Source organism: Mytilus californianus, unplaced genomic scaffold (assembly GCF_021869535.1).
Source record: "Mytilus californianus isolate M0D057914Y unplaced genomic scaffold, xbMytCali1.0.p SCAF_2, whole genome shotgun sequence".
Classification (NCBI taxonomy): Eukaryota; Metazoa; Mollusca; class Bivalvia; order Mytilida; family Mytilidae; genus Mytilus; species Mytilus californianus.
The window spans coordinates 70,762,504-70,790,380 of record NW_026262668.1 but is presented as its reverse complement, the minus strand read 5'-3'; the positions used below and the strand labels follow the sequence as shown (position 1 = coordinate 70,790,380).

Genomic DNA, 27,877 nt, shown 5'->3' with positions numbered 1-27,877 from the left:
GGGACAGTATCCAATAAGCAGAACAACAAAAGAAAACCACGTTGTAAAATGAAATGAACACTTTAATGTATCCATTTAGTTTCATATTGAACGTTCAAACTTTAATACAGGGATGTACAAATACTTGAGTATGTGCAACCAGCAACAAAATAATCCGATCAATATTCGGTTTTGAACCCATGCATTAAAAAAAACATTACCTGATCCATATATGGCATTAGTCGAGTTGTCTCTGAAAAAAATCCTCTATTCAATAACAATAGGGAAAACAAGGACGAGTCATAACGAGATACGCTGTTGTTTATGATAAAGAATCTTATTTATTTTTCTGTGAAGTCAAGTGTATCGAATTACTTTGTTTGAAGCAGGATTTGCTTACCCTTTCGGAGTACCTGCTAACATCCTGAGATTACACCCCGGTCTCTAGGTGGGATTCGTGTTTCTCATTCTCAAGTTTTTATTCTATGTTGTATTTTGTAGACAGTCACTGTTTGTCTATTCATCGTTTTTCGGGGTTTTTTTTGTCATGACATTGTCAGTTTGGTGTGACTTATGAGTTTGACTATCTCTTTTTTGAAGCAATTTTCACGGGGAGTTACAAAAATGTATGTAATACAATATGCCAGTGAATAACTACTTGGCAAATGCCTATACAAATTTGATAGGTTCGAAGAGTTGAACGCGATTGGCTTATTCAGGAATGTCTCAAAAACAAAAGCCTAGAAATCAAATATGTATTCATAACAGGAAAATATATTACTCAAAATGTCTAAATCGACTACGGGATTCAGTCCAACTAAAACAACAGTTGGTCAAATCGTGTAACAATCGAGTGAAGAGTTCAATTAATATACTGATATGACATTTAAAAATTTGGACAGCTTCGATAAAAAAAAAAATATATGAAAATTTGCGTTTTGGCCACGCTCATGTTGAATCAATGTAAAACGAGATGCTTTTTTTTTTATTGAAACAAGATTAAGTCAACTAAAGTTACAAGTAAATACACAAATTTAAATAAAATGTACATCCAAGATATAGTAATATGTGAAAGAATAAAATTAAAACAAATTCAAAAATATAAATATAAATACAAACCGTTTAGAGATTGCACTTGTAAAGAATAAAATCTCATTATTTTATTTAAAAGTGAAAATAATAACAAAAAATCTTCATCGAAATTATTTCAAATTGCTTCTCGAAAATATAAAGATACAGTTACTCCACGTTTGGATAATATTATATATAATTTACGGTTGTTCTTTTCCAAAGTTGAATATCTTTGATGGTCAGGTTTCGTAGAAGTAAGGACGATAGTTTTCTCAGGAACCCAATAGTTGTTTTATGATACATGTAAAATAGATGAAACTTATGTACACATTTTATGAAGAATTTTGAAATATTTATTTTCCATCTGAGATTTGACATATAAAGGCACACCTTTTCTAAGTTTTCTAAACCATTGCATTTCAATTTAAATATGTATACATAGAACATAGTAAGAGATTAGGGCGACTGTAGTTTACCGATATTCAAATCTCGTCAATCGATTAAAAAGAGACAAATCAAGGTAACTAATAAGGGAATCGCATGAACTCCAAAAGGAGCGATACCGAGTGCGTCGACATGGTAAGCGTCTCTTGTTATACATACATTACAAGAGAACAGATCGTGATTTGATAATGTAGATATAAAGGTATCTATCGAGCAGTGGAAAAAAATAAATTCATATATCAGAGTTATTATATTCGCTTAAAAATATATAAAAACTTAATAATAACAAAAGCAATAATAACAACAAAGTTGTACGACTTCCTTAAAACAATGAACAAATAAAATAATGTAATAAACAGTAATAAACTTTGGTAATCCACATGCTCCTTCAATATCAAAATAACTGATGTGGTAAAATTGCAAATGAGACAACACTCCACCAGAGACCAAATGACATAGAATGTAACAACTATAGGTCACCGTACGGCCTTCAACAATAAGCAAAACCCATACCAATGCATTGTTTGGAAGATTAGAAATTTGTTGGTTAAGTCATTTAGACATAAAACATCTGAGACAATATAAACAAACATATCATCTTAATAAAAATAAAATGTTAAAACTTGAAATGAATGTGCTTTGAAAAGTGTTCCTGTTATTCTATAGAAATCTGAGACTAAGTGAACAATTTTGGTAGCATGTACTTTTGTCAAAGTTATGGTTTACACCACAGTAAAACATTGTTTATACCATTTGAATGACCAAAAAAGGTATAAGATTGGTAAAGTCAATTAATATATTCAGGGGATCACAATAAAACTATTTCTGGATAAGTCATAAGTGAGATTTGGTGTCACTTTTAACTTCATGCTCACTACCAGTCTTCATCACTGGATTTTTGTACTAAATGTCACAGTTTAAATACTTATATAGTTTTAAAATATTTGGCGATAATTTTTGACAGACAAAATTGAAAACAGTCGTTAACATAAAGATTGGTTTTCACAATTTTTAAAAGTTAATCACTTTCTAAAATTAATGTCAGATTATGTAGGATAGAAAATAATATTAAGTATACTTCGAGATATTTGATTGAATAATGTTTCGTTACTTCAATAAGAAAAAATAACCTGAAATATCAAAATATGAAACTTCATTCAGTACCAAATGATTGATTTTTTTTAAACTTCCAACCAATCAAATATTTATAAAAATACAAAAACATATAAATTTCATTTGGCATTGTACATAAATGCATCTGCATAACGTCGATTAACGAGATTGTCATTACAAAACTGCTACAAGCAAGATACGGGGTTAGCTTATACTGCAACAATTCCCTGATGCTCCTGGTGCGAATGCAGAATCATAATACTGCTGGGGTGGAAGTAATCTTGGATCTGGTTCATTAAAAGCACATGGAAAATAAACCCTGCAAACAAAACTATTTCATGAATTTCTTTAATGCACGAAAACAACCAGAGACTTTAAACAATTACCAACCTAATTAGGGTTGACAAAAGAGGGATAAACAGTAATGTCACGAAGTTTTCCCCTTCATAATTACCACTTAGGTAAACAAAAATATAAAAACAGACCGAACTCCAATAGGATTTATTGTCAATTTATAATTACAAACCAAATACAAGCAAAGTATATGCAAAGAGGACTGAAAGCGATAGAGAACACAATTGTTTCGCGAAATTGTGTGTTCATGGGTAATTAAGACAGAGTCAAAAGTTGATAAACTAGATCAAAAATGCCATCACATCATCAATGTCATTTGAAAATACTTTAAAAAAATGTAGATAGAACATTTGTAAAATAAAAGTTAAGGTTTATATTCTTTCTGATTATATTTGTAAAACTGATACGAGATTACCATTCGACCATAAAAAACAACAGAAATGACAAAAATAAAAAATATAGTAATACAAAGTACTTTACTTAGACTTAATACATCGGTTTTCGATAATTGAAAACATACCAATTATAACCATCGTTTAGCTTTCAGCATAGACAATTGATCCTTTGAGATAATTGTGTCACGGTCTATTTTCATATGTTAGTACCTGCACAAAGCACGACAACGTTTGCAACCATACACGAATGGGCCCAGGACATTTTAGCGAAAAATTTTAAGCTACTATGTTTTATATTGTGCTGCGAGTCTATTAAAAAAAAAATATTTATTATATATTATTTATTGTAATGGGTTAAAAATATGGCGCTAAAATGGGCATTGACAATTTAAATTTTCGCTAAAATGGGTTCTACTTTGGCGTTTATACGTCAGATTTTTTTCGCTAAAATGTTCTATCAATGCGCTAAAATGTCCTCCGCCGACATTAATGGTTCTTTTATGACAAAATTAATTATGTCGTTAATCTCTTTCTTTGTCACTTTTAGGGATTTTAAAAGGAAAATAATCCCCAACAGTTTCCTAATAAATATATTTCATGCGCCAGTTTGTATCATGTTCCCATATTCTTTCTTCACAAATTGGAATCACTTTTTCCTTCAAAAATTCAGATGATAAAAATTTCGAAATGTAGAGCAAACATCAAGCTTTTGTTTATAAATAAATATTGGCAATTTGAAAGCCTATACATGGTGTTCAAAGAGGGGGACAGGTATATTATATGTCACAGGTAACACTGTAATATCACATGTCAAACTTTTAAATAGTGTTACTGTATTTACCAACCTGATTGCTGTCACGAAGAAATTTCCAACTGTCGGATTTTCACTCCAGGTACATTTGTCAAGCTCTGCACCAACAACGCTCGACTCTTTCAACAGGTACTGAATGGTTTCAACATTGTAAATAGGAAGTCCTACAACAAACAGATAAATACGATAGTCCAGAAAAAAAAACTGTTATTAATCAAGTCTGTTAGTATATTGATTTACTGAATTGGACCGAACAGTATATACATGTATATTACAAATACGGGTAGCAAACGTTGAAGGTTTGAATACCTTATTGTTGGCTACAATGTTTGTCGAGTTCAAATCATAACTACTGTACCATACAGTCCTCAACATTTAAATACTAATTAATACACAGTTATTAGTATGCGTCTTTTTTTGAATTAGGCTTTTCGTTAGTTGTCGTCACTGTTTCTTCGTATTTGTGTTTATTTCCGTTGACAAATTGGAACGATTTAAAACTTTTCATACGGTATAGGCGCTCGTCACGGTGGTTATCATAAAATGTTAGCAGTTTCCTGTATAATTGGTGTTTAGCCCAAATGACCTTTTCAAATTTTTATTTCATTGTTTAACCTGACATATGCAGTGCAATAGCTATTTGATGTGCTGTGTGTATACAATATCGTTTACATTTAATTATTGCTTCTATAAGTTGATTTGAAAACTTTTAACCATTAAATTCAATTCCAAAACGGTAATATTAATGATTTAGGACTCGTACTTTTCTTACAAATAAAACAGTCGGGTGTTGTTTGAATGAACAAAGACCCATAACTCTAGAAGAAAGCATATGAAAACCGTTTAATGCTAAAGGGAGCTTGTATACTAGTATATAAATTCAAACATTGTATACCAATTTTGTTAAGATCTTTGGAAGCAAACGTATTATCGCTAGACGCAACCGGACGATTGGAGTAACGGACCAAGAACAATATACTTGTATTAAAATGCGAGCGTCCTTATAGGCGGTACAAATATACGGTCGATTAAAAGGCTTACCTACAAGACGAAGCCAAGCTTCAATTCTAAACATAGTTTGAGACATGCTTTCAAACATCTGTCTGCCGATTCTTACTGGAAGAAACAATCTGCTAGAAAAATTAGCAACTGGCTGCGACTGGATAGGGGAACCTGTCGTATAGAACACGCGCAGGAGCTTCACATATTCACGTGTGGTGAAACTTGATTGAACCTCATCTGTGCAATCTGACATGATATTCACAGTTTCTACAGATATAAATAAAGAACAAATTAACTAAAACAAAAAGCTTATTCAAAAATATATAATAAAATCAAGTGTAGTTGCCATAGTAAAGTATCAGAAAGACAGGTCGCTGACATAACGTTTTGTATTTATAATATTATACTTGCATATAATATAATAGTATACATGACAACATTCCTAATATAAATCACAGTCACTATATGCTCACCTTTCCGGATCATCTGATATAGCGCACATTTTAAGGGTAGTGACAAATAGAGTACCTTGATTGCTGATTCATGCCCCCACCCCAAAAAATACATTTTTGGTACAAGTTGAATATCTAGTATTTATGACGAAATCGACAACCCCAAAACATTCTTGATTGCATCATGATAAAAATAAAATTCAGATGCTCATTGCACCAACACTAGCTTTAAATGACATTAGGTGCTTGGTAACTTGATAATCAAGCATCTTTATTTTTTTTGAAGGAATTCGTAATAACGATGTTTCCGTTTAAAGGTTTTAAGTTTAAGTTAGCCGTCATGGTTTGTTAGATGTATTAAAGTGAGTCAAAAGATCTGTGTCACCAGTATGTTAGTTCATATATGAACTTTTGTCTATTTTACTTTTATTATTTCTAGTATTTTCTTCTTACTTATTGTTGTTAGTTATCTTATTTTCTGTGTTGATATTTCCTTAAAATTAAAATATCGTCTTCAAACCGATGATTTTATTTTGTAACGTATTAATGCAACATATTTTTTAAAACCAAACACGACCTCAACTTCGGCTTGTTACAATTCCTGATAATGATTTGACAGGTGAGTGTTTTTCAACGGGAAATATTCTTCGATTAGGTCCGAATTTGTGATGTCACGTTCCAGTTAGTCTAGCTACTGTATCAGTGCGTTCATAATTATAATTGAAGCCAAAAACAAGTATACAATGTATACATGAGAGACCAGAAAAATCAAATTTTAAACACGGTAACCACCCAACCTTATGCACTTAGTACTGATGCGTGCTGTGATTGGTTTATAATTGGTGCCACATTTAAATTTGATTGTAAATAATTATTAACAATATTTTCACTCATAAATACGTTTGACCGAAAACAAACTATGCCTGTCCCAAGTCAGGAACCTTTAGCCTTTGTTAGTCTGGTATGTTTTTAACTTTGGTTCATTTATATGTTTCATAATTTAGTGTGACGTCCATTACGCTGAACTAGTATACATGATTGTTTATGGGCCAGCTAAAGCCCGCCTCCGGGTGTGTGATTTTCTCGCTCCGTTAAAGACCCATTGGTGGTCTTGGAATGTTTTCTGCTCTTTTGTCGGGTTTTTGTCTCTTTGACACAATCCCCGTTTCCATTCTCAATTGTATGTATAAAGTAATCATCCCTATTCTGTGCTAATCCATAAGTGTATATGAACGCACACCGACATACTAAATTGTACAAAAATCAACAAATGTGTAGATACATGATAACTTACCTCTTCCTTTGCTCATTCTTGCACTAAATGCTTGAATATTAACGACTCGGATTCCCTGATAAAATAGGTAAAAATCAATCATCAAATTATAAACTTTAAAATGCCAAACCGAATTTCCCTTTAATATTATTATATATCAGAATATAGTATATTTAAAAAAACTTATATGATATTTTACCAAATTTTACGGGTCGAGAGCTACTTGTGTAAGGTTGAGGTTTGTATATGTCCTCCTGACTAGTGACTTGTGTAACCTCTCTTCCTTAATTGTTTTGTATATATTGTAAATAGTTAATGTTGTTTATCTCTTTACTGATGTTATGCATTCGCTTTATGAGAATAAAGATATAACCATGGAAGTAAAATATAATACTTCCATGGTATAACATTCTGTCGTATGTCGAATTATGACACCTAATTATGAATGACTGAAGATAGCACACATTTAGGATTTATGTCGAATGTCTTTCGATGTAAAATAACTTTTTTAAATTCAAATTCCACTAGATTTTATCAACTTGCACATTTTAACCCTGTGGGTGAAACAATAAGCCGTTGAAACAGAGATATGTCTCGCATGTCCGCATAAAATTCAGAAAAAGACAATCTGATGGACAGCAACATTGCTTATTAATTCAAAGTCGCTGGACCATGATCTTTTTGGCAGGGCCTAGAAAAGGTCGACAAACTGAGATGTACTGATAGAAATGCAACATTATACAAAATATCATTGATCTGTCACAAGTAGTTCTTATCAAACTGACTTCAGCAGAAAATTTAACATTGAAAATTGCTAATTAATTCAAAGTCACTGGACCATGACCTAGGAGGCAGGGCCTCAAAAAAGTGGTCAAAAAGATATGTATTGATAGTAATTCAACTTCATATTAAGTATCAATGATCTATCACAAGTAGTTCCTATCGAACTAACTTAAGCAGAAAACTTAATAATTGTAGACGCCACCGCTGCCGCCGCAGCCGTCGCCGGAAAGCCATTCCTATGTCTCGCGTTCCACGACTTTCGTCGCAGGCGAGAAAAAAATGGTAAATGGCCATACCTCTCTGTTGCTTATTAGCAAGCAAAATTAAAAACACAATTTTAAAAACAATGCAAAATTAATTGGTTTGTAGAAACTTGATCGGATTTTTTTACGTGTTAGTTTACAAGGTTCATAGTCCGCATGAAGACATATTACTCTAATCAGACACTTTATTACTACTGTGAGCAGACCAGTCTTTTTTTTTTTTTGCTTCTGAAAGCCGAGTTCTCGTCGGAGAAACAGTTAATAACAATTATAAAGTCTTTTGTCTTATCCAGACAGACATCGAACCCACATAAACACAAGAGTGCACACGCTGAAATGTCTCGCCTTCTTTACTAATCATTGATATTATGTTGATAGTCCTAAATATAAAGCTTTATTACAACTGTCACATAAACTTAACATTAACCAAGTAAACTAAACATTGACCAATGAACCATGAAAATGAGGTCAAGGGCAGATGAACCATGCTAGGCAGGCATGTACAGCTAACAATTCTTCCATACAACAAATATAGTTGACCTATTGCTTATAGTTTAAGAAAAACAGACGAAAACACAAAAACTTAACACTGAGCAATGAACCTTGAAAATGAGGTCAAGGTCAAATAAAACCTGCTTGACTGACATATAGATCATAAAATATTTCCATACACCAAATATAGTTGAACTATTGCATATAGTATTAGAAAAAAAGACCAAAACTCAAAAACTTAACTTTGACCACTGAACCATGAAAATGAGGTCAAGGTAAGATGACACCTGCCAGCTAGACATGTACACCTTACAATCATTCCATACACCAAATATAGCTGACCTATTGCATGCAGTATTAGAAAAAAAGACCAAAACTCAAAAACTTAACTTTGACCACTGAACCATGAAAATGAGGTCAAGGTCAGATGACACCTGCCAGCTAGACATGTACACCTTACAATCATTCCATACACCAAATATAGTAGACCTATTGCATACAGTATAAGAAAAACAGACCAAAACACAAAAACTTAACTATAACCACTGAACCATGAAAATGAGGTCAAGGTCAGATGACACCTGCCAGTTGGACATGTACACCTTACAGTCCTTCCATACACCGAATATACTAGACCTATTGCTTATAGTATCTGAGATATGGACTTGACCACGAAAACTTAACCTTGTTCACTGATCCATGAAATGAGGTCGAGGTCAAGTGAAAACTGTCTGACGGGCATGAGGACCTTGCAAGGTACGCACATACCAAATATAGTTATCCTATTACTTATAATAAGAGAGAATTTAACATTACAAAAAATCTGAACTTTTTTTTCAAGTAGTCACTGAACCATGAAAATGAGGTCAAGGACATTGGACATGTGACTGACGGAAACTTCGTAACATGAGGCATCCATATACAAAGTATGAAGCATCCAGGTCTTCCATCTTCTAAAATATAAAGCTTTTAAGAAGTTAGCTAACGCCGCCGCCGCCGCCGGATCGCTATCCCTATGTCGAGCTTTCTGCGACAAAAGTCGCAGGCTCGACAAAAACGAGATTGCAAATACGATATTACCGATGTGGTTTGGTCTGAAAAGTAATAAAAAATAAAATGTTAAAAAAAAATACTGGTTCTAATGAAAAAGAAAATCCGACACACTCCACAAATATGTTGTCAACTTCAAGTAAATAATTTTTAAATCCATTTCTCATGTTAGACTCGGTATATGTATTGAGAAATAAGAAGAGGAAAATCCAATATTAATAAAAAAAATGAAAAGTTTTTGTTAATTTTATTTACATATTTGTTTAAGAAATCTGTACTTATATAGAGGAAACATACACTTGTATTTGCCAGCCAAAAACCAAGTTGCCCGTTCAAATCAGGCCATGATTGAAAAGCCGGTTGTCCCATCGCAGTTGGGCGTTTTGTCATTTCTGGTTGGAACTCCTTGAGACCTGTAAAAATATGTGCATTACTCGTATAATAAATTGTGTCCAAACCTTTCAAAGGCAGTTGAATTTTATATATTATAAGTGAAACATGAATTGCTTATTCTTCCGGAACACAAGAGTTAACCCCTAATTTTGTTATACTGGAGTTTTCGTTGCTTTTGCTTTAAATTTTCACAGTTGTGAAATTTAATTTTTCAATGTGTTTGCTGTCTTTTCCGGTAAAAGCCTTGTTTAACACTTGTCCCGAGGAACCCTGTTTTCATTTCAAACATTAACGGTCAAGCTTTTGAGAATTAACATGTACCTAAGTATGTTTATTTTACGTTGGTGATGTCTGAGGTTTAGACAAGATACTTTATCAACCCGCTGTTATAAAATGCTTATTCACCGCATATGAATCTTCTCAGTGTATTTTAACAAGAGTACCATAATGGATATCACTAGTGGAGCAAGAACTGACGACGCTTCCGGAGAACCTGAGCTCATCCACGGTATTTGATAAGGGTTTTTGTTGCTCAGTCTTAGTTTTCCGTATAGTGTTTTGTGGACTGTTGTCTTTTCGTATTTTTTCATTCTTTTTGGTCATGTTGTTATCTGTTTTCATTGAACTTATGGTTTGTGATTGGTTACCTTGGTAACTTTCCCTCTTTTTATAAATAATTGATTCTAACCTATAAAACATTGTGACAAAATCAAAGTAGGAACTAATCTTTAAAATTTTGAGAGGATGCTAAATGATTATTCTTACTCAGAAAAAATGAAATAGTAAACAAAAAAGGAAATTTAATGCTCAACTCGAACAGATTTACTTCAGTCATAATCAAGGAAAATGCAAGGAACCCATATACCAAATATAATCCTATTACTAAAATTCATATGAAAAAAATATAGTGTTTTTAAGCAGTTGCTGAACCATCAAAACAAGAGACTCTCAAGAGCCTGAATCGCTCACCTGTAATTTTTTGCTTAAATCTTTCATCAATGATTATTTTTGCTTTTCAATATATATTAATGAGTGGCTTATAAACCATTTAAATGTTCTTTGTATATGTCATATTTTCTTCAAAAGCAAAAAAATGCATTTTACCCCTATGTTCCATTTTAGCCATAATGGCTATGTTTCTTGATGTACACGGAAATAAAATACAAAATTTATACTAGATACTCTGAAACTCATTCAGCCCAAGTTTGGCTGAAATTGATTCAGGAGTTTCAAAGGAGAAGATTTTTTAAAGTAAGCAAACTAGATGAACAAATTGTGAAAAATTGTCTTTAAAGGACAATAACTCCTTAAGGGGTCAATGGACAATTTTGATCATATAAAAACTTATTTGTAGGTCTTACTTTGCTGAACATTTTTGCTGTTTACAGTTTATCTTTATCTATAATAATATTCAAGATAATCACCGAAAATTGCAAAATTTCATTAAAATCATCAATTCAGGGGCAATAACCTAAAAATCAGATACCCGATTTGGCTGATAATTTCAGGGCAGGTAGACCTTGACCTAATGAATACTTTAACTTCTTGTCTGATTTGCTCTAAATGCTTTAGTTTTAGAGATATAAGTCAAACACTGCATTTTACCCTATGTTCTATTTTTGGCCATGGCGGCCATGTTTTCTGAGGAAACAGAAAATAAAACACAAACTTTATTCTAGATAACCTAAGAATCATTCTCTTAAGTTTGGTTTAATTTAATTCAGTAGTTTCAGAGAAGAAGATTTTTTAAAGTTAGAAAACATGATAAACAAATTGTGTAAAATTGTCCTTAAAGGGCAATAACTCCTTAAGGGGTCAATTGACAATTTTGGTCATATATACAACTTATTTGTAGATCTTGCTTTGCTGAACATTTTTGCTGTTTACAGTTTATCTTTATCTATAATAATATTCAAGATAATAACCAAAAACTGCAAAATTTCCTTAAAATTACCAATTTAGTGGCAGCAACCCAACAATGGGTTGTTAGATTCATCTGAAAATTTCAGGGCTGATAGAACTTGACCTAATGAACATTTTTACCCCGTCAGATTTGCTCTAAATGCTTTAGTTTTTGTGATATAAGCCAAAAACTGCATTTGACCCCTATATTCTATTTTTAGCCATGGCGGCCTTGTTTTTTGACGAAACAGAAAATAAAACACAAACTTTATTCTAGATACCCTAAGGATCATTCAGCTTAAGTTTGGTTGGAATTGGTCCAGTAGTTTCAGAGGAGAAGATGTTTGAAATAAGTTACACCGGACGGACGACGACGGACGCCAAGTGATGGCAAAAGCTCACATGTCCTTTGGAAAGGTGAGCTAATGAGGTCAAGAACAATGGACATACGACAGACTGAAAATTCGTAACATAATGCAACTGTATACAAGGTATGAAGCATCCAGGTCTTCTACTCTTTGAAATATAAAGCTTTATACAATTAGTTTACGCCGTCGTCTCTGCCGTCGGACTAGCATCCCAATGTCTCGCATTACTGAGACACAATTTTTAGCATCAAGATTTCTTTCAAGTTTCGCGGCCGATAATCTAAGTAGTTCATCTACAATGATCATTAGCCTATCAACACTGAGGTGGAGAGTTAGAACCCCACTCATGGCATGTCCGTTTGACTACGGTCTTAATTGACTAGGATTGCCAGTTTCCCTGCCAAAGGTCGGTGGTTCTCTCGGCTTCCACCACTAATAAAAACTGACCGCCATGATATAGCCAAGAGTATTTTTTATCTAGGTTAGAGAATTGATAGATGGATGAACTGCCCGACATAACTACACAGATTAACTGTTTGACATAACTTTACAGATTAACCCTGCATAAGGTTTGAAATACACGTCTGATAACAAATATTTTGAACTTACAGATTTCCTCGCAAATTGGAGGTCCTAAAATGTAAAATATTCTTAATATTTGTGTTAGTCTTTTCATTTTAGATTCACTTGTGTAACATGTTGAATCAGGGTCCACTTTGAAGTCGTCAGCAAATTCAAAGGTCTTCATCATTGCACATTCCACGTTTAAAACAGTCCCTGAAAGTAAATAATTGATATTTGTTTGATACTTTAAAAGCCACCAAGAGCCGAGCAGTGATGTAAAATATTACTTTAAAGTAAGTTGACCGATAGTTAGATGTCGTTTCAAATGTTAAAGGGTGACTGGGTATAGAAATAGTAAAACCTTGCAAAGTGGGGGCGTCCGTTTGTCTGTGCGGGATTTATAAATTAGCAGTAACGTCCGGTCAAAACATGCATGGACGTTAAATCCGATGCCTTCTATTTAGAGAGTGCCATGCTCTCTGTACGTTAAAAACCCTTGCAAAAACTCTTTGAGGGGTCCGTAGCTGGCCTGTTGCAAGGCAAAATTTCCGCCCCTCTACAATATACCATTGTTTTCAAGGGGCAGTCAAAAATTCAATCATCCTGGTCGATCCCTATTACATGACCATCTAATTTTATTTATTGTTTAATTGTTTTCGTCTTGAACATGCATGACATATTTGCCACTGGACGGGACATAAAGCAAACGACTTTTAAATTACTTTGTCCACACATTTGTCTCGTTGCTTTTGACTTATCTCAATGGCATTCGAGTATCATCTGATGTTTGATTACCCATTTAACGTAGCCTGTTCGATATTTCTTACCCGTTATTTAAATAATATCCAATTTATCGTGTATATAAGAGTTGTTAATCCAAATAGCGACATGTTTACGACTAACAGTAATTTGACATCAACTATTACCATGGCTGAGGCAAAAACAGTTAAAAATTCAGAGGTCGAATATTCCATTGATCAAACATACAGAGGATAAAACAATTACAAGTGGCACACCTATATATTATAATTCTTTTATTATACCTGGCAGAGGATACGATTTTAGTTTTGAATTCAATTTAGCAATTGTTTCCATCAAGCCGTCGTATGTTACAAAGCCATGTGTCCTGGTTATAGTGTTACGATAAATGGGGTCTTCCATCATAAATAGTCCTCCAGATCTAACTGTTTGCCATTCAACTATCTTTTTTTCTGGTACAACATTCATCAACCCAAGCTGCTGTTGCGAACCTTGTCCAGTTTTCTTTACAAGCCACATTCTGAAAAAAATATATCAGTAAACAACCAGAACAAAAACACCATTGAATAATCCTCATGTGTTTAAATATGTAATATAACTGCTATTACATGTAAGCCATCAGATATATCAACACCATTATAGTACATGTTAAATCCATATACTACAGCATGCTAGGGAAATATTGTTGATATGGCAAAATGCTCGAGAAAGAAAGAAAATTACCATCATGATTTGCAAGCATATGTTGTATGTTGCCTTCCATGTTATTTTCTTATCAGTGTACATGCATACCACAACGAAAAAATATAATATGCTTTAATATGCAAACAGTAAGCATAATACCTTACTCCGCGTATGAATACATTAAAACCATATGTGGAATGATGAATTGTCATTTTTTCCAACTCTATGATTGGAGGCTGTCCTGCACGTCCACCATCAACCTTTCTTTCAACTGTCTCACACTTCCACACTGCAAAACCAGGATTCGATCTTAACCATTGATTCGCCGCTTCTATGACAAAACTAAAATACAAATTAAGATATTAAAACATTTGTCCTGGTAAAATAAGATAATAAAAAATTAAAAGAATCATCCACAAGTTCAAGAATAGAGAAAAGATGTTGTGATGTCAAATTTTTTTTTAACTTTGATTTGTGTTAAGTAATTGTTTCCCTCAGGAAATATTTTACTGTTTTTATCTTGAACATGATAAATGAAAACAGTTGTCTAATCAATATAAATATAAAAGAATATACTTACCTAAACTTATCAAATTCTGGTGCAATCTTATTTTTAATATTTCCATTTTTTAGTAGTCGCGGCATAATATCAACGTATGCCAAAGGTGGAAGTTCTGCTACTGTCTGTTGAACTGATGTCTGCGTTTGGTGACCCATTATTTCTTCGTAAGAAGGAGGTGGTATAGTTTCTTCTATATATTCTGGTAAAGTAGGCGCAGGCATTGGAACCATGGCAGACGTAGAGGGATTGCCATCTTGTGGAGGCATGCCTTGCCCCTGGTTGGCTTCGTCGTCGTCTTTCGTCATTATGCTATCATTGCTGAAATATGAAGCTTGTTTTATTTCTTTACTGTAACATAATCAGATAAAATGGCTTTTTATACCATTTATCCAACTGATCTATGGTGGGCTTGACGTTTTTGCTCCGCGTTAAAGGCCTCACTATGACTTTGAGATAAAGAACAGCAATAAAAGCGCTTTCCTTTGCTTTGTGTGTTTTTTGCTGTGCATGTACTGATTCTGTACCATGGATGGACGCCAACCCTATATCCAAAATCACTCATAGAATCAATATAAGAAAGTTGATAAAATCAAGTGAAATTCGAATCTTAAAAGAATATTAAAAGAGTCTAAATGATATTTAAACATTTTTTAAAAACTTTTTCACCAATATCTATAAATCAAAATGCCATTTAGCTCCACACATTGCCGTTGAAAACAATATTCATAGCATTGGATAATAGAAGACAATTAAATGCACAGTGTCCTTAAAAAGCACCACGTCAAATAAACTTTTCACTAGAGCATACAAGGGTCGCAATATTTGTGAGGACATTTGTTTTGTTGTGTTTGTGTTAAAGCAATTCAGTATTCCTAATACTATCAATTGATATCGTATCCTAAAAAAATATGATTACTTTTTTTTACAAAATAATGTATAAATTACCAAGATCAAATATAATAGCATGTCTTGAACCCTATGCACTAGATACATTAGATTAATAGCGTTAAAACAATGATTGGATGTGTGCTGATTGATACTTTAGTCTTAGATACATGATTTTTTATTAGTTGTTATTGGCTTTGAACTAGCTGTCAGGAACTCCAAGTACTCTCAGATCTGTACTTCGTGTCTTTTTTTGTTGTAGGGATGTATAAATACTCTGCCACGTCCGGTCTGTTTTTTTGTTACTTGTTTTTCTACTTTGAATCGATCTGATGAGTCAAGCCCTTTTCAACTGACTTTTAAAGTTTGTTTATTGTTTGTATGTTGTTTTGTTACAACACTGTCTCAGGTTAAGGGGGAAGGGGAGCGCCCGCTAACATGTTTAAACCCCGCCACATTCTGTATATTCATGTCCCAACTTAGGAGCCTGTAATTCAGTGGTTGTCGTTTGTTGCTGTATATCATAGTTGTATTTCGTTCATTGTTTTTTACATAAAAATGTATTTTATGTATTTTATATAAATCAGACCGTTATTTTTCTCGTTTAATTGTTTTACATTTGTCATTTAGGGGCCTCTTATAGCTGACTATGCGGTATGGGTTTTGCTCATTGTTGAAGGTCGAACGGTAACCTAAAGTTGTTAACTTCTATGTCATTTGGTCTCTGGTGGAGAGTTGTCTCATTGACAATTATACCATATCTTTTTATTTTTAAATTGACAGATAGTTCTTGTATACTTGTAAGCTTAATTTGTAGTGACAATACAAGTACATGTGTCCTTGCACGCTTATTTATCAGTTGCAGTGCCGTTCATGAAAGAATTCCTAAAACAACCTAATACATTTAAAACCAGAAAGTAACAACATGATATAGTGCAGTGCTCATAAGAAATTAGTACGTTCATTTTTCAATTAATCTTTTGTAGTAAACGAAGATACACTGCTTAACATTGATAGTCTGGCATTATTTGTATTCTAACTGTGAGAATACTGTGTTGAATATGCACGTTTTTTTTTTCAATTTTAAAACACTTCAAGTATATTGTACTTTAAATAAATATATATTTTCATAGTATATATAATGTACTGACTAAAATAAGTTTGTTCAGTGTTGGTTAGTCCATCACTACAAACATGACAGTATATATATATATAGCTGACCAATTTATTGATATATATATATAGATTGACTGAGAACGAGATCTAATTATCAATAAAATATATGGGTAGGTTCTGTAAAGTTGGTCGACCGGGTTGGAGGGCGGGCAATTCAGACTGCATCTGAAAAAAAGTCTATTGTTCCAATTTTTGCTGTTTCATCACTGTCACAGGTTGGAGGATCGTGTGCGCTCACAAGCAGGGTTAACGCCGACACATTTTTATGTGCATGTCACATGTCAGGCTATCATTTAGTGATTGTCGTTGGTTGATATCTGCCATATTTGTTTTAGCATTAATCATGGAGTTGGTTTTCTCGTTTCAATTTTTTGTAATGCCGGGGTCTGTAATAGCTCACTAAACGGTATTTGTTTTGTTCGTTGTTGAAGGCAGTATGATGACCTATTAAAGTTGGTTACATGCTCCCCCTCTGGTTGATAGTTGTCTGATTGTCAATCATGCAATAGTAGCCGGGGATGAGGACAACTATCAACCAAAGTCCAAAAAACATAGATTGAAGCAATTATATGTCACCGTGTTGCCTTCAACAATGAACACAACCCATACCGTATAGTCAGCTTTAAAAGGCCCCGACATGACAAAATGTGAAACAATTCAAACGAAAGAACCAATGACGAGGCGTCGTGTTAAACGTTCGGATCGGATTTGGCCTGTGAGTTCACAGTTTAGCAAGGCAAACAGATGCCTCATCATCAAGGTTTACATAATATAGTTGAGAAGTCAAGGTAGCTCACTACTTAAAACGGAGCTATTTTCTATACGCCTACTACCTTAGGTTCTCAAAAACGAGAAAGGGAAAATCACAAGAGGGAGGAAAGTCCCGTTTCTTCAAATAGTAATGTAAAAAACTTCTTTTAAAAATTCTACATTTTGTAATACCAAAGACCCTAAAAAGGATAAGCAAACATATTGACTATTAGAGAGGCTTATATAGAACATGTTTTACTTGACTTTTCTCTAATTTTAACCACATGGATATTATCACTATAAATTGATTTCTTAATCATCTATGTGCAAATCCTCTAGGTAAGGAATGTTTACCGAAAGGGAATTGTTACATATTCAAATTAATTGAAAAATTATCATCAAATTTAAAATGTTCTGTTAAATAACATTATAAGCTAGTTTCACGAATACAGTGGAAAATTCTACTATGACGTCCTTATTACGCTTTGTAAACAAGCCGTGTTCTAATTAGCACAAAATATGTTTGGCACATGTGCACAAACTTACTGTTTACATTCTCGTTATTTTCATTTTTATCCGAATAAAATATATACATTTTAGCTGCTTACATAAACAACATAAATGTACCCTGCTATTAGTTTTTATACTTATAAAATATGAAACTGTAATGTACATACTGCACGGGGAGGAAACGGGAACAGCCAAACATTTCTAAGGTATTTTCGTATGCTTTGACTTATAAAAAAATACTGTATTTGTCCTATTAGAATAGAAATAATTCCTTCATGTCATGCTCTAACGCTCAGTGTAAAATACTGACAAATATAATGCCTACCCATGTTAAAATGAGCATAGAGCATGACATGAAGGAATTATTTCTTATATCGTAACTTTTTATGGTACCAAACTGTTACAGTAGCTTGAAAGACTTCAAAGAGCAAAACTTGTCTAAATCAAGAAATATCCAGTTTTTAAATAAGCTTTGTATTTTCAAATATTTTGGCCTCTAGCATCACTGAACAGACATATACTGTCGAAATGTGCATCTGGCGCAGAAAAATTGGTACCGTTAATGGTATGCTAAACGCGAGAAAGAAGACGTAGATACTCTTTCCGAATGGTGTAAGGCTGTGAGGTCGTTAATACCAATCAGAATTAAGAAACTGAATGCTACATCAATCTTTAAAGACCCAAATGTTGCTAAACACTTGTCCTACCTCCATGACAAATATGTTGTTGTCCCCGCAGATAAAGCACCAAACAACATCGTTTTTGTGTGTAAATCACATTACATAAACTGCTTGATAAATGAATTAGGTATTGACAATTCACTTGGAAACTCAACATATACCTCCACGACACTTACTAAAGAGGAAATCCTGGATAATCATAGGTCTGTTCTATTTTCCTTTGGAATTTCAACCAAAGATGAAGAACTGGATATTCCATCACTGTATTGGAAAAAGTTATTGTGAAACTACCTATTCTAGAGGTGGCGTGAATCGGATGTGGATACTAAAAAATTCCAAAGATATTTCAGAGTACATACAATCTAAGACTCTTTCATCTTTCAATAGTATTAAAACATTTGACTTTTCTACACTTTACACAAGTATTCCCCGTTCCAAACTAAAAGACAAATTGAAAGAGTTGGTCCTGCTTTGTTTCATAAAAAAAGAATGGCCAACGTAGATACTAGTATCTTGTCTTAGGGAGGAATAAATCCTACTTTGTAAAAAATCACTCTGATTCTAACAAAAAGTTCTCTGAAACTGACATTATCAAGATGCTTGATTTCTCGATTGACAACATATTTGTTACGTTTGGAGGACGTGTTTTTCAACAAACAATCGGCATTCCCATGGTAACCAACTGTGCCCCTCTTCTTGCCGACTTGTTCCTTTATTCATACTAGGCTGACTTCATACAGGAACTTCTTAGGAAGAAAGAAAAGAAGTTAGCAGTATCCTTTAACTTTACTTTCCGCTACAAAGATGATGTTCTCTCACTAAATAATTCAAAATTTGGTGACTATGTTGAACGCATCTATCCCATCGAACTTGAGATAAAGGATACAACAGATACAGTTAAGTCTGCCTCATATCTTGACTTACATCTAGAAATTGATAATGAGGGTCGGTTGAAAACAAAACTTTATGACAAAAGAGATGATTTCAGCTTCCCAAGTGAACTTTCCATTTTTATGTAGCAACATTCCAGCAGCGCCTGCATACGGAGTACATATCTCCCAGTTGATACGATACTCCAGGGCTTGTGTTTCCTATCATGATTTCCTTGATAGAGGGTTGCTGCTCACAAGGAAGCTATCAAACCATTAGTTCCAAGTGGTGAAGTTGAAATCATCCCTTCGTAAATTTTACGGACGCCATCACGAGTTGGTTGACCGTTATGGAATATCAGTTTCACAGATGATAGCGGATATGTTCTTAATGTCGTAACTACAATCCCGTCCCCTTTTCCAGAATGTGACCCTCAGAATTAGACTTATTACCGGGTTTGTATTTACATGAGCAACACGACGGGTGCCACATGTGGAGAAGGATCTGCTTACCCTTCCGGAGCACCTGAGATCACCCTTAGTTTTTGGTGGGGTTCGTGATGCTCAGTCTTTAGTTTTCTATGTTGTGTTTTGTGTACTATTGTTTTTCTGTTGGTCTTTTTCTATTTTAGCCATGGCGTTGTCAATTTATTTTCGACATATGAGTTTGAATGTCCCTTTGGTATCTTTCGTCTCTCTTTTATTAACATTCAAAATATCGAGTAATAGTTTTCGTTAATTAGTCCTATTGTAACAGCTAATTGCTATGTAAATATGAACAACGAACATTAATCTTGGGGTCAATAGATCAAATTAAGTGTTATATCTCATTCGAGGTTTTATATTCAAAACAAGATAATTAAAAAGGGTTCATATGAAGCCTATAACATTTGACACTTTAAAGTAACCTAGCATGGCATTTAGAAGTAAGAGCAAAGACGGGTAATTTTATAAATTTGGAGTCCGAATAATGTGTCAAGGCAGGGTGACATATTTTCCTTGGATTGTTACCTTGTAGTGTCACGGAATAGAAGTTCCTTTATAATATAAGTTCCAAAAGGAAAAAATGTTCTGGAATATTATTTCCAAAGGAATAAATATTACAGTATATGTTCCTAACGGAATAAATGGTATAGAATACTTGTTCCAACAGGAAAAGATATTATGACATTGTTTATAACAAAGTTTCCAGTGGAACTTCTGTTAGGCGGAACAAATATACGTTGACAGTGGGTTAACGCGCTGAAGATCCCATTTTACGTGTCGGTCTAGTACAAAGCTGGATCCGTCTTAATAATTTACATTACCACAAATTAGAATCTGAATATGCATGTAGTATTTACCGCTGGACATTAAATAGCCATTCAACTTGGCAATCTATCTCTTGATCAACATGCAAGAATGGGAGTTTGGTCATGAAAGACGTTTTTCAGTGTGTGTGTGTGTGTGTGTGGTGACTACAGCTTGCTTCGCAAAATAAACTCATTTGTTACATGTTGTAGAAAGAATAAAACAACTTAGAAATTTTTAAACGATGATTCTACAGTTAGATAAAGAAATGTTGCTTTTAAACATTTGTCATTGTAACTAAATAAAATGTTTCACTCCTAACTTCATAAATATACAGTGAAATCATATTCCATTTTCGTGTATTATATTGAATTTGCACCGCCATTATCCTACATTATTCAAATCAAAACTATTGCTTGCAACATGTTAGCAGGGATGCGATTAAACATTATGTCCCAGCTTGTAGTTATACATGTAGTAATTTTGTAGATTTTTGTTATAATGTAAATCTACTTGAATAAGTAAAATACAGTTACTTACAGTTACAGATCTTGACATGATCAGACTTCTTTATAGTACAATTTCTTTCGCAATTAAACTCTGATCATGTCGTTCTAAATAATGAACTCGCTCGATGTGATCAATACAATATGTAATCAGTTTATAATACCTTTAAAAATGTAGATTAAAAGGCAACAGTGAAGTATTTTTTTAACTGAATGAGAAATTAAGAATACATAGAAAATGTTTTGTTCTTTAAATGGTAATGTTTATTAATTATTTTTATATAATTATACTTCGTTGCTAGGTAAACAACAAAAGTATAAACACAAAATGTAATAGGAAAACGGATTCGGAACATTGTGTACTTTTACGGAATTTTGTTTCGTACGAATATACAAGTTACAGTACAAATTGGAATGCGATAGGATCCAGAATCCTCCTAGTACGAATTGAAATTCAAATATCTACTAGTGGAAATGGGGATATCAAGATATGTGCTTAGTCTAGGAGGATTCTGGATTGTACTAAATTTCTAGTGAGGATTCAGGAAATTACTAAAATCAAATAAAATTAAGAATGGAAATGGGGAATGTGTCAAAGAGGCAACAACCCGACAAAAGAGCAAAATACAGCCCAAGGCCACAATGGGTCTTCAACACAGCGAGAAAATGACGCACCAAGAGGTGGGCTTCAGCTGACCCCTAAACAAAAATGTGTACTAGTTCAGCGAAAACGGACGTCACACTAAACTCCGAAACATATAAATAAACTAAAATTAAAAAAAATATACAAGACTAATAAAGGCTAGAGGCTCCTGACTTGGGACAGGCGCATAAATACGGCGGGGGTAAACATGTTTTGTGAGATCTCAACCCTAACCTATACCTCTAGTCCATGTAAAACAAACAAACACACAGCAATACACACAGTAAAACTCAGTTTAAGGTGGTACCCAACACCTTGACTAATATTAATTTGGCTCGTTTAATTTTCATAAAATTTTGACAAAATGTTTACTTTGACCCTTTGACAAAAATATAAAAATTTCAAAAAAATTTGAACCAACCACTTTATCAGAAAAATTTCGTTGGTTATATAGCAGTTTGACAAACACTAATTTTGATCATTGAGAAGCTTAATATTTCCTTAACAATACAACGTAATTAAAACGTTTAGCTGATTTTTACAGAGTTATCTCCCTGTAGTGTTAGGTACCACCTTAAAAGAAGTCTGAGTTCGATTTTAGAATAGGTAACAGATAAAACTAAGCAAAATGACAATGATACATAAATTAACAAAGGACTACTAGCAGTTACTGACATGCCAGCTCCAGACCTCAATTAAACTGATTGAAAGATTATGTCTCCATCATATAAAAATCAAGCACAATCTCTCGCGTTAGGGGTTAAGTATCATACCATCATAAGATATACTAGTACGAGAAGAACATAACCCATATCATGCAAACAACTGGTTTTAGAATAAATGTGTTTATTTCCGATGCATATATATATGACCCTATGAGTGAATCAATATTAATTCCAAAAAATGCCATCTTTAATTACCTGACAACAGTATCGTAACTATATTCCTTCTGAATAAGTGTGTTTGAAGGTTTGGTTAGCTTTTGAGGTGGATGACAACATGTTTGTGCTTTGTATAGAATATTACCATACCAGATTGGATGTGAAATACCTGAACTTATAAAATGTCTGCACGTTTAAAGCTAGTATAATTTTGAATTCTACTGAATTCTTTTTCATTATTTATTATTTATAACTTTTACAGATACACTTGATAGTTATAAGTAGAAAGACCTAACACATGATAATATAATTCCACTTTCAATACTTTTATTCTTTTGTTTATAATGAAATTGCTAATATATCGTTGATGACAACCAGTTTTAACTTTACAAAATGAACAGAATTAAGAGAAACACATTTCGCGTAAATTAACACTACTGTCTTCTGAATATTAATTTGAAACATTGAAAATTCAACATGTTTTTGTTAAAGGAGAAGGTCCGGTAAGGGCTAGTTTTGGCCTAATATTCAAAATTCATCTAATGAAAGATTTTTGACATTTTTTAAACACTTAAGTGTCTACTTCAGTCGATTCAATTAGTTTAAGTAAAAGATTTGAACTGATTTGGTCATTAGAGAAGCTCAAATTCACGCTTAAATATGCAAAATCTATCAAATATGCCATAAAACGTCATTTTTCAGATGGTTTTTGTCTAAAGTGGAAGTGGCTGCATTTGTGTTCAGTCTCAACCTTTACATATGCTATGTATCATCATCAAATACAACATATGTTTAAATATTAAGACTGAACACAAATGCGGCCACTTCCATTTTAGATAAAAACCGTCTTAAAATTAGCACAAATGCTAAAATTGTGAAGATTTCAGTAATATTGTACGAATTTATGATGCTATTACCTGCTGCATGTGCATTGTATAGTCAAAACAGCCCATATCTATGGAACAGAAGTATTCTACTTTCTAATAAATAGCTGAAAGTTTACGTTTTAACATATTGGTAAAAATGCTATATTTTGGGTCTTACCGGGCCTACTCCTTTGGTATTTTTGGGTCTTACCGGGCCTACTCCTTTGGTATCGAAAGATATCATTAGCATAGATCAATTAACTTCTATCATGATAATTTAGAATACTTCCGATAAAAATTTTGGTTTTGGTAAAGAATGTCCTTATAATTTCTCAAAATTTGCCAAAATTGAAGTGTTTAGACATATTTAGGTATCTATAATTTGATCAAATGTTCTGATATACATATACACTAAAGTGTTGTTAAAACCTTTAAGTACCTCATATGAACTTACATCATCACGGTATGTGAATTGTAGAGAAGATTGAAGGACGTTTTGAAAAAAAGCTCTACTTTGAAATAAATTCATAAGTGCTAGGGGCCGTCTTAAACTTGCAGTGAGGTGAGCGTTTTTTTGTTTTTTTATGCTTCGTGTTGAAGACAACTCTGTTCCTTTGCTTTTTGAGTGTTTTTTCCTGTGCATGTACTGATTTTGTGTCATGGTTGAATACCCATATCCTTTGATTTACTATTATAGAAAATTGGCCCTACCTCTTTTCTATTTTCATTATACAGAAAGACAAATATTTGATTTATTGTGTATTTTAGTAATTATCCCATTATTCTAGTACAATCCAGGATTCTCCTAGCGCAGATCTGACTAGTAAATATTTGAAATATGATTTGTACTGGATGTTAAAAGGAATAAATCAGTGATAAGTTTCACAAAAAAACTTACGACTAAAGTCGATCGTAAGTATACCGAAATTGTTCATGACTTACGATCAACTTTAGTCGTATTTTTTTTTTCGTCTTCAAAAAGTGCCTCTCCCATGCATTTAATGCAAGAACACACTTAATTAGTCATGCTTATAATTTGGTATTCCAGACACGCGTTTCGTCTACACAAGATTCATCAGTTTTGCTCTAATCAAAACAGTTGGAAGTCCATATCCAATACAAAAACGAAGAGCTTTGAAAACCATACATTCAAAAAAGTCACACAGTTTTACATTTTTTTTCTCTAATATAAAAAGAAGATGTGGTATGATTGCCAATGAGACAACTCTCCACAACAGACCAAATGACACAGAAATTAACAACTATAGGTCACAATACGGCCTTCAACAACGATAAAAACCCATACCGCATAGTCAGATATAAAAGACCACGGAATGACAAATGTAAAACAATTCAAACGAGAAAACTAACGGCCTAATTTATGTACAAAATAATGATCGAAAAACAAATATGTTACACAGCAACAAACGACAATCACTGAATTACAGGCTTCTGACTTGGGACAGGCACATACAGAATGTGGTGGGGTTAAATCCGTTTGAAGGCGCCAACCCTCATCCTATCCTGGGACAGTGGGGTAACAGTACAATGTAAGAGCAAACTTTAAAGGCTTAACTCATCAGATGAATACAAATAGAAATACATCTAACAAAAACAAAGTGGACGTGGATACTTACCTATACATCCCTACAAGCAAAAAGACACTTAGTACTAAGAATGTATCAGTTGTTTAGCTCACCTGGCCCAATGGGCCAAGTGAGCTTTTCTCATCACTTGGCGTCCGTCGTCCGTCGTCGTCGTCGTCCGTCGTCGTCGTCGTCGTCGTCCGTCGTCGTCGTCGTCCGTTAACTTTTACAAAAGTCTTCTCCTCTGAAACTACTAGGCCAAATTTAACCAAACTTGGCAACAATCATCATGAGGGTATTTTGTTTCAAAAATGTGTCCGGTGACCCCGCTTGGCAACCAACATGGCCGCCATGGCTAAAAATAGAACATAGGGGTAAAATGCAGTTTTTGGCTAATATCTCTGAAACTAAAGCATTTAGAGCAAATCTGACATGGAGTAAAATTGTTTATCAGGTTGAGATCTATCCGCACTGATATTTTCAGACGAATCAGACAACCCGTTGTTGGGTTGCTGCCCCTGTACTGGTAATTTTAAGGAAATTTTGCAGTTATTGGTTATTATTTTGAATATTATTATAGATGGAAATAAACTGTAAACAGCAATTATGTTCAGCAAAAAAGTAAGATCTACAAATAAGTCAACATGACTAAAATTGTCAATTGACCCCTTATGGAGTTATTGCCCTTTATAGTCAAGTTTTAACCATTTTTCGTAAATTTTTGTTATCTTTTACAAAAATCTTCTCTTCTGAAACTAATGAGCCAAATTTAACCAAACTTGGCCACAATCGTGATTAGGGTATCTAGTTTCAAAAAAAGTGTCCGATGACCCCTCCTGCCAACCAACATGGCCAACATGGCTTGAAATAGAACATAGGGGTAAAATGCAGTTTTTTGCTTATATCTCTGAAACTAAAGCATTTACACAAAATCTGACATGGGGATAAAGTGTTTATCAGGTTGAGATCTATCCGCCCTGAAATTGTCAGACAAATCAGACAAACCGTTGTTGGGTTGCTGCCCCTGAATTCGTAATTTTAAGGAAATTTTGCAGTTTTTGGTTATTATCTTAAATATTATTATAGATAGAAATAAAAACAGTAATAATGTTCAGCATTGTAAGATCCACAAATAAGTCAACATGACCAAAATTGTCATTTGACCTCTTAAGGAGTTATTGCCCTTTATAGTCTTTTTTCCGTAAATTTTTGTAATCTTTTACAAAAATCTTCTCCACTTAATCTACTGGGCCAAATAGAAATAAACTTAGCCACAATTTTCCAAAGGGGATCTTGATTGAAAAATATATCCGATGACCCTGTCATCCAACCAACATGGCCGCCATGGCTAGAAATAGAACATAGGGGTTTACTATAGAAGTCTAAGGAAAATTATAAAAAAAAACAATTTCAAATGGTCACAACTTGAAAACTAATTTGAATAATGATAAGGGGTCTTCAGTAACTATTTTAAGACTACAATGGGATGACCTGCTTTTAATTTAACTACTGGGCCAAATAAAACCAAACTTGGCCTCAATCATTATTAGGGTATCTAATACTATTAATTATGAATTTAACCTTATTTTACATGATTTCGAAAACAGCAGTAGATACAGGTGAGGTTGTTTTTTTTTTAATTCTCGGATATACTTTATTTTATTTGTGTTTCATTTTCATCCTGATTAGAAATATGATACAAAAGTATAACCTAATAGGTAAAATGCCCCGAGCTGAGAATAACGATTGTGATTAGCAATACAGATATGTGATTAGCCCTACAAATTCGCCAAATGTATGATCTACTTGTATCTCTCAGATTTCAATGAAAGTAAATATTTTCATTACCGGAATTTAAAACAGGGAGTGAGATATCATAAATTGATAAAAAAAACACAGTTGGTGATTTTAATATTGTAGAACAGGCTTCAACCTGTAGAAAATTTATTCACAGTGGTATTGCATACCAAGCTTTGGTATTTAGAAAATGATATGATTTGCTTATTATTTTTTTCTGCATTTAAACTATGAGTTTACCATGTGGCCTTTGCAAATCTTATCTTCGAGCACTGTTTATGGTGTTGCTGGACGCAATACTTTTCAAAGTACAACTGATTCTATTAGAGTGTAGATCGCATGATTTCAAGCGGCAGCAGGTTGCTCAATCTTTAGTTTTCCATGATGTGTTTTGTGTAGTTATTTTTCTTTTCGCCGATTTTCGGGTTTAAGCTATGACATTGTTGTGTATTGTGAACTGTTGTTTGTCTTTTCTTTGTTTTTCGTTCTTTTGCCATGACATTGTCAATTTTGTTTTCGACTTATGAGTTTGAATATCCCTTTGGTATCTTTCGCATCTTTTTTGTATACTTTGGGCTTGCTTTTAGTTACTGCAATACGGTTTTGTTTGTCATTGTTTTACTTGAGCTTGTGTTTTTGCAGTTTACCACAATATCGAGGTTACAGGATTAAATGCGTTTTTTTTTTCTGAAGCGTATTGATATGTCAATTTTGTAATTCCTCT

General features: G+C 33.5%; 1 protein-coding gene and 1 long non-coding RNA gene across 4 annotated transcripts in view; one reads left to right on the top strand and one right to left on the bottom strand.

The window, feature by feature from the left end:
* LOC127728195 (uncharacterized) overlaps positions 1-27,877 on the top strand; it is a 415,364-nt gene that overhangs the window by 320,288 nt on the left and 67,199 nt on the right. The gene's annotated exons all lie outside the window — the stretch shown is intronic.
* Positions 944-21,508, bottom strand: LOC127728085 (uncharacterized). The gene is made up of 10 exons (XM_052235300.1): positions 21,415-21,508; positions 14,733-15,032; positions 14,312-14,494; positions 13,753-13,988; positions 12,755-12,922; positions 9,780-9,895; positions 6,916-6,970; positions 5,209-5,436; positions 4,202-4,331; positions 944-2,926 (listed from the first exon to the last, which is right to left on the bottom strand). The coding sequence occupies exons 2-10, from the start codon at positions 15,017-15,019 to the stop codon at positions 2,812-2,814; spliced, it is 1,518 nt and encodes a 505-aa protein (XP_052091260.1). The 5' UTR covers positions 15,020-15,032; positions 21,415-21,508; the 3' UTR covers positions 944-2,811.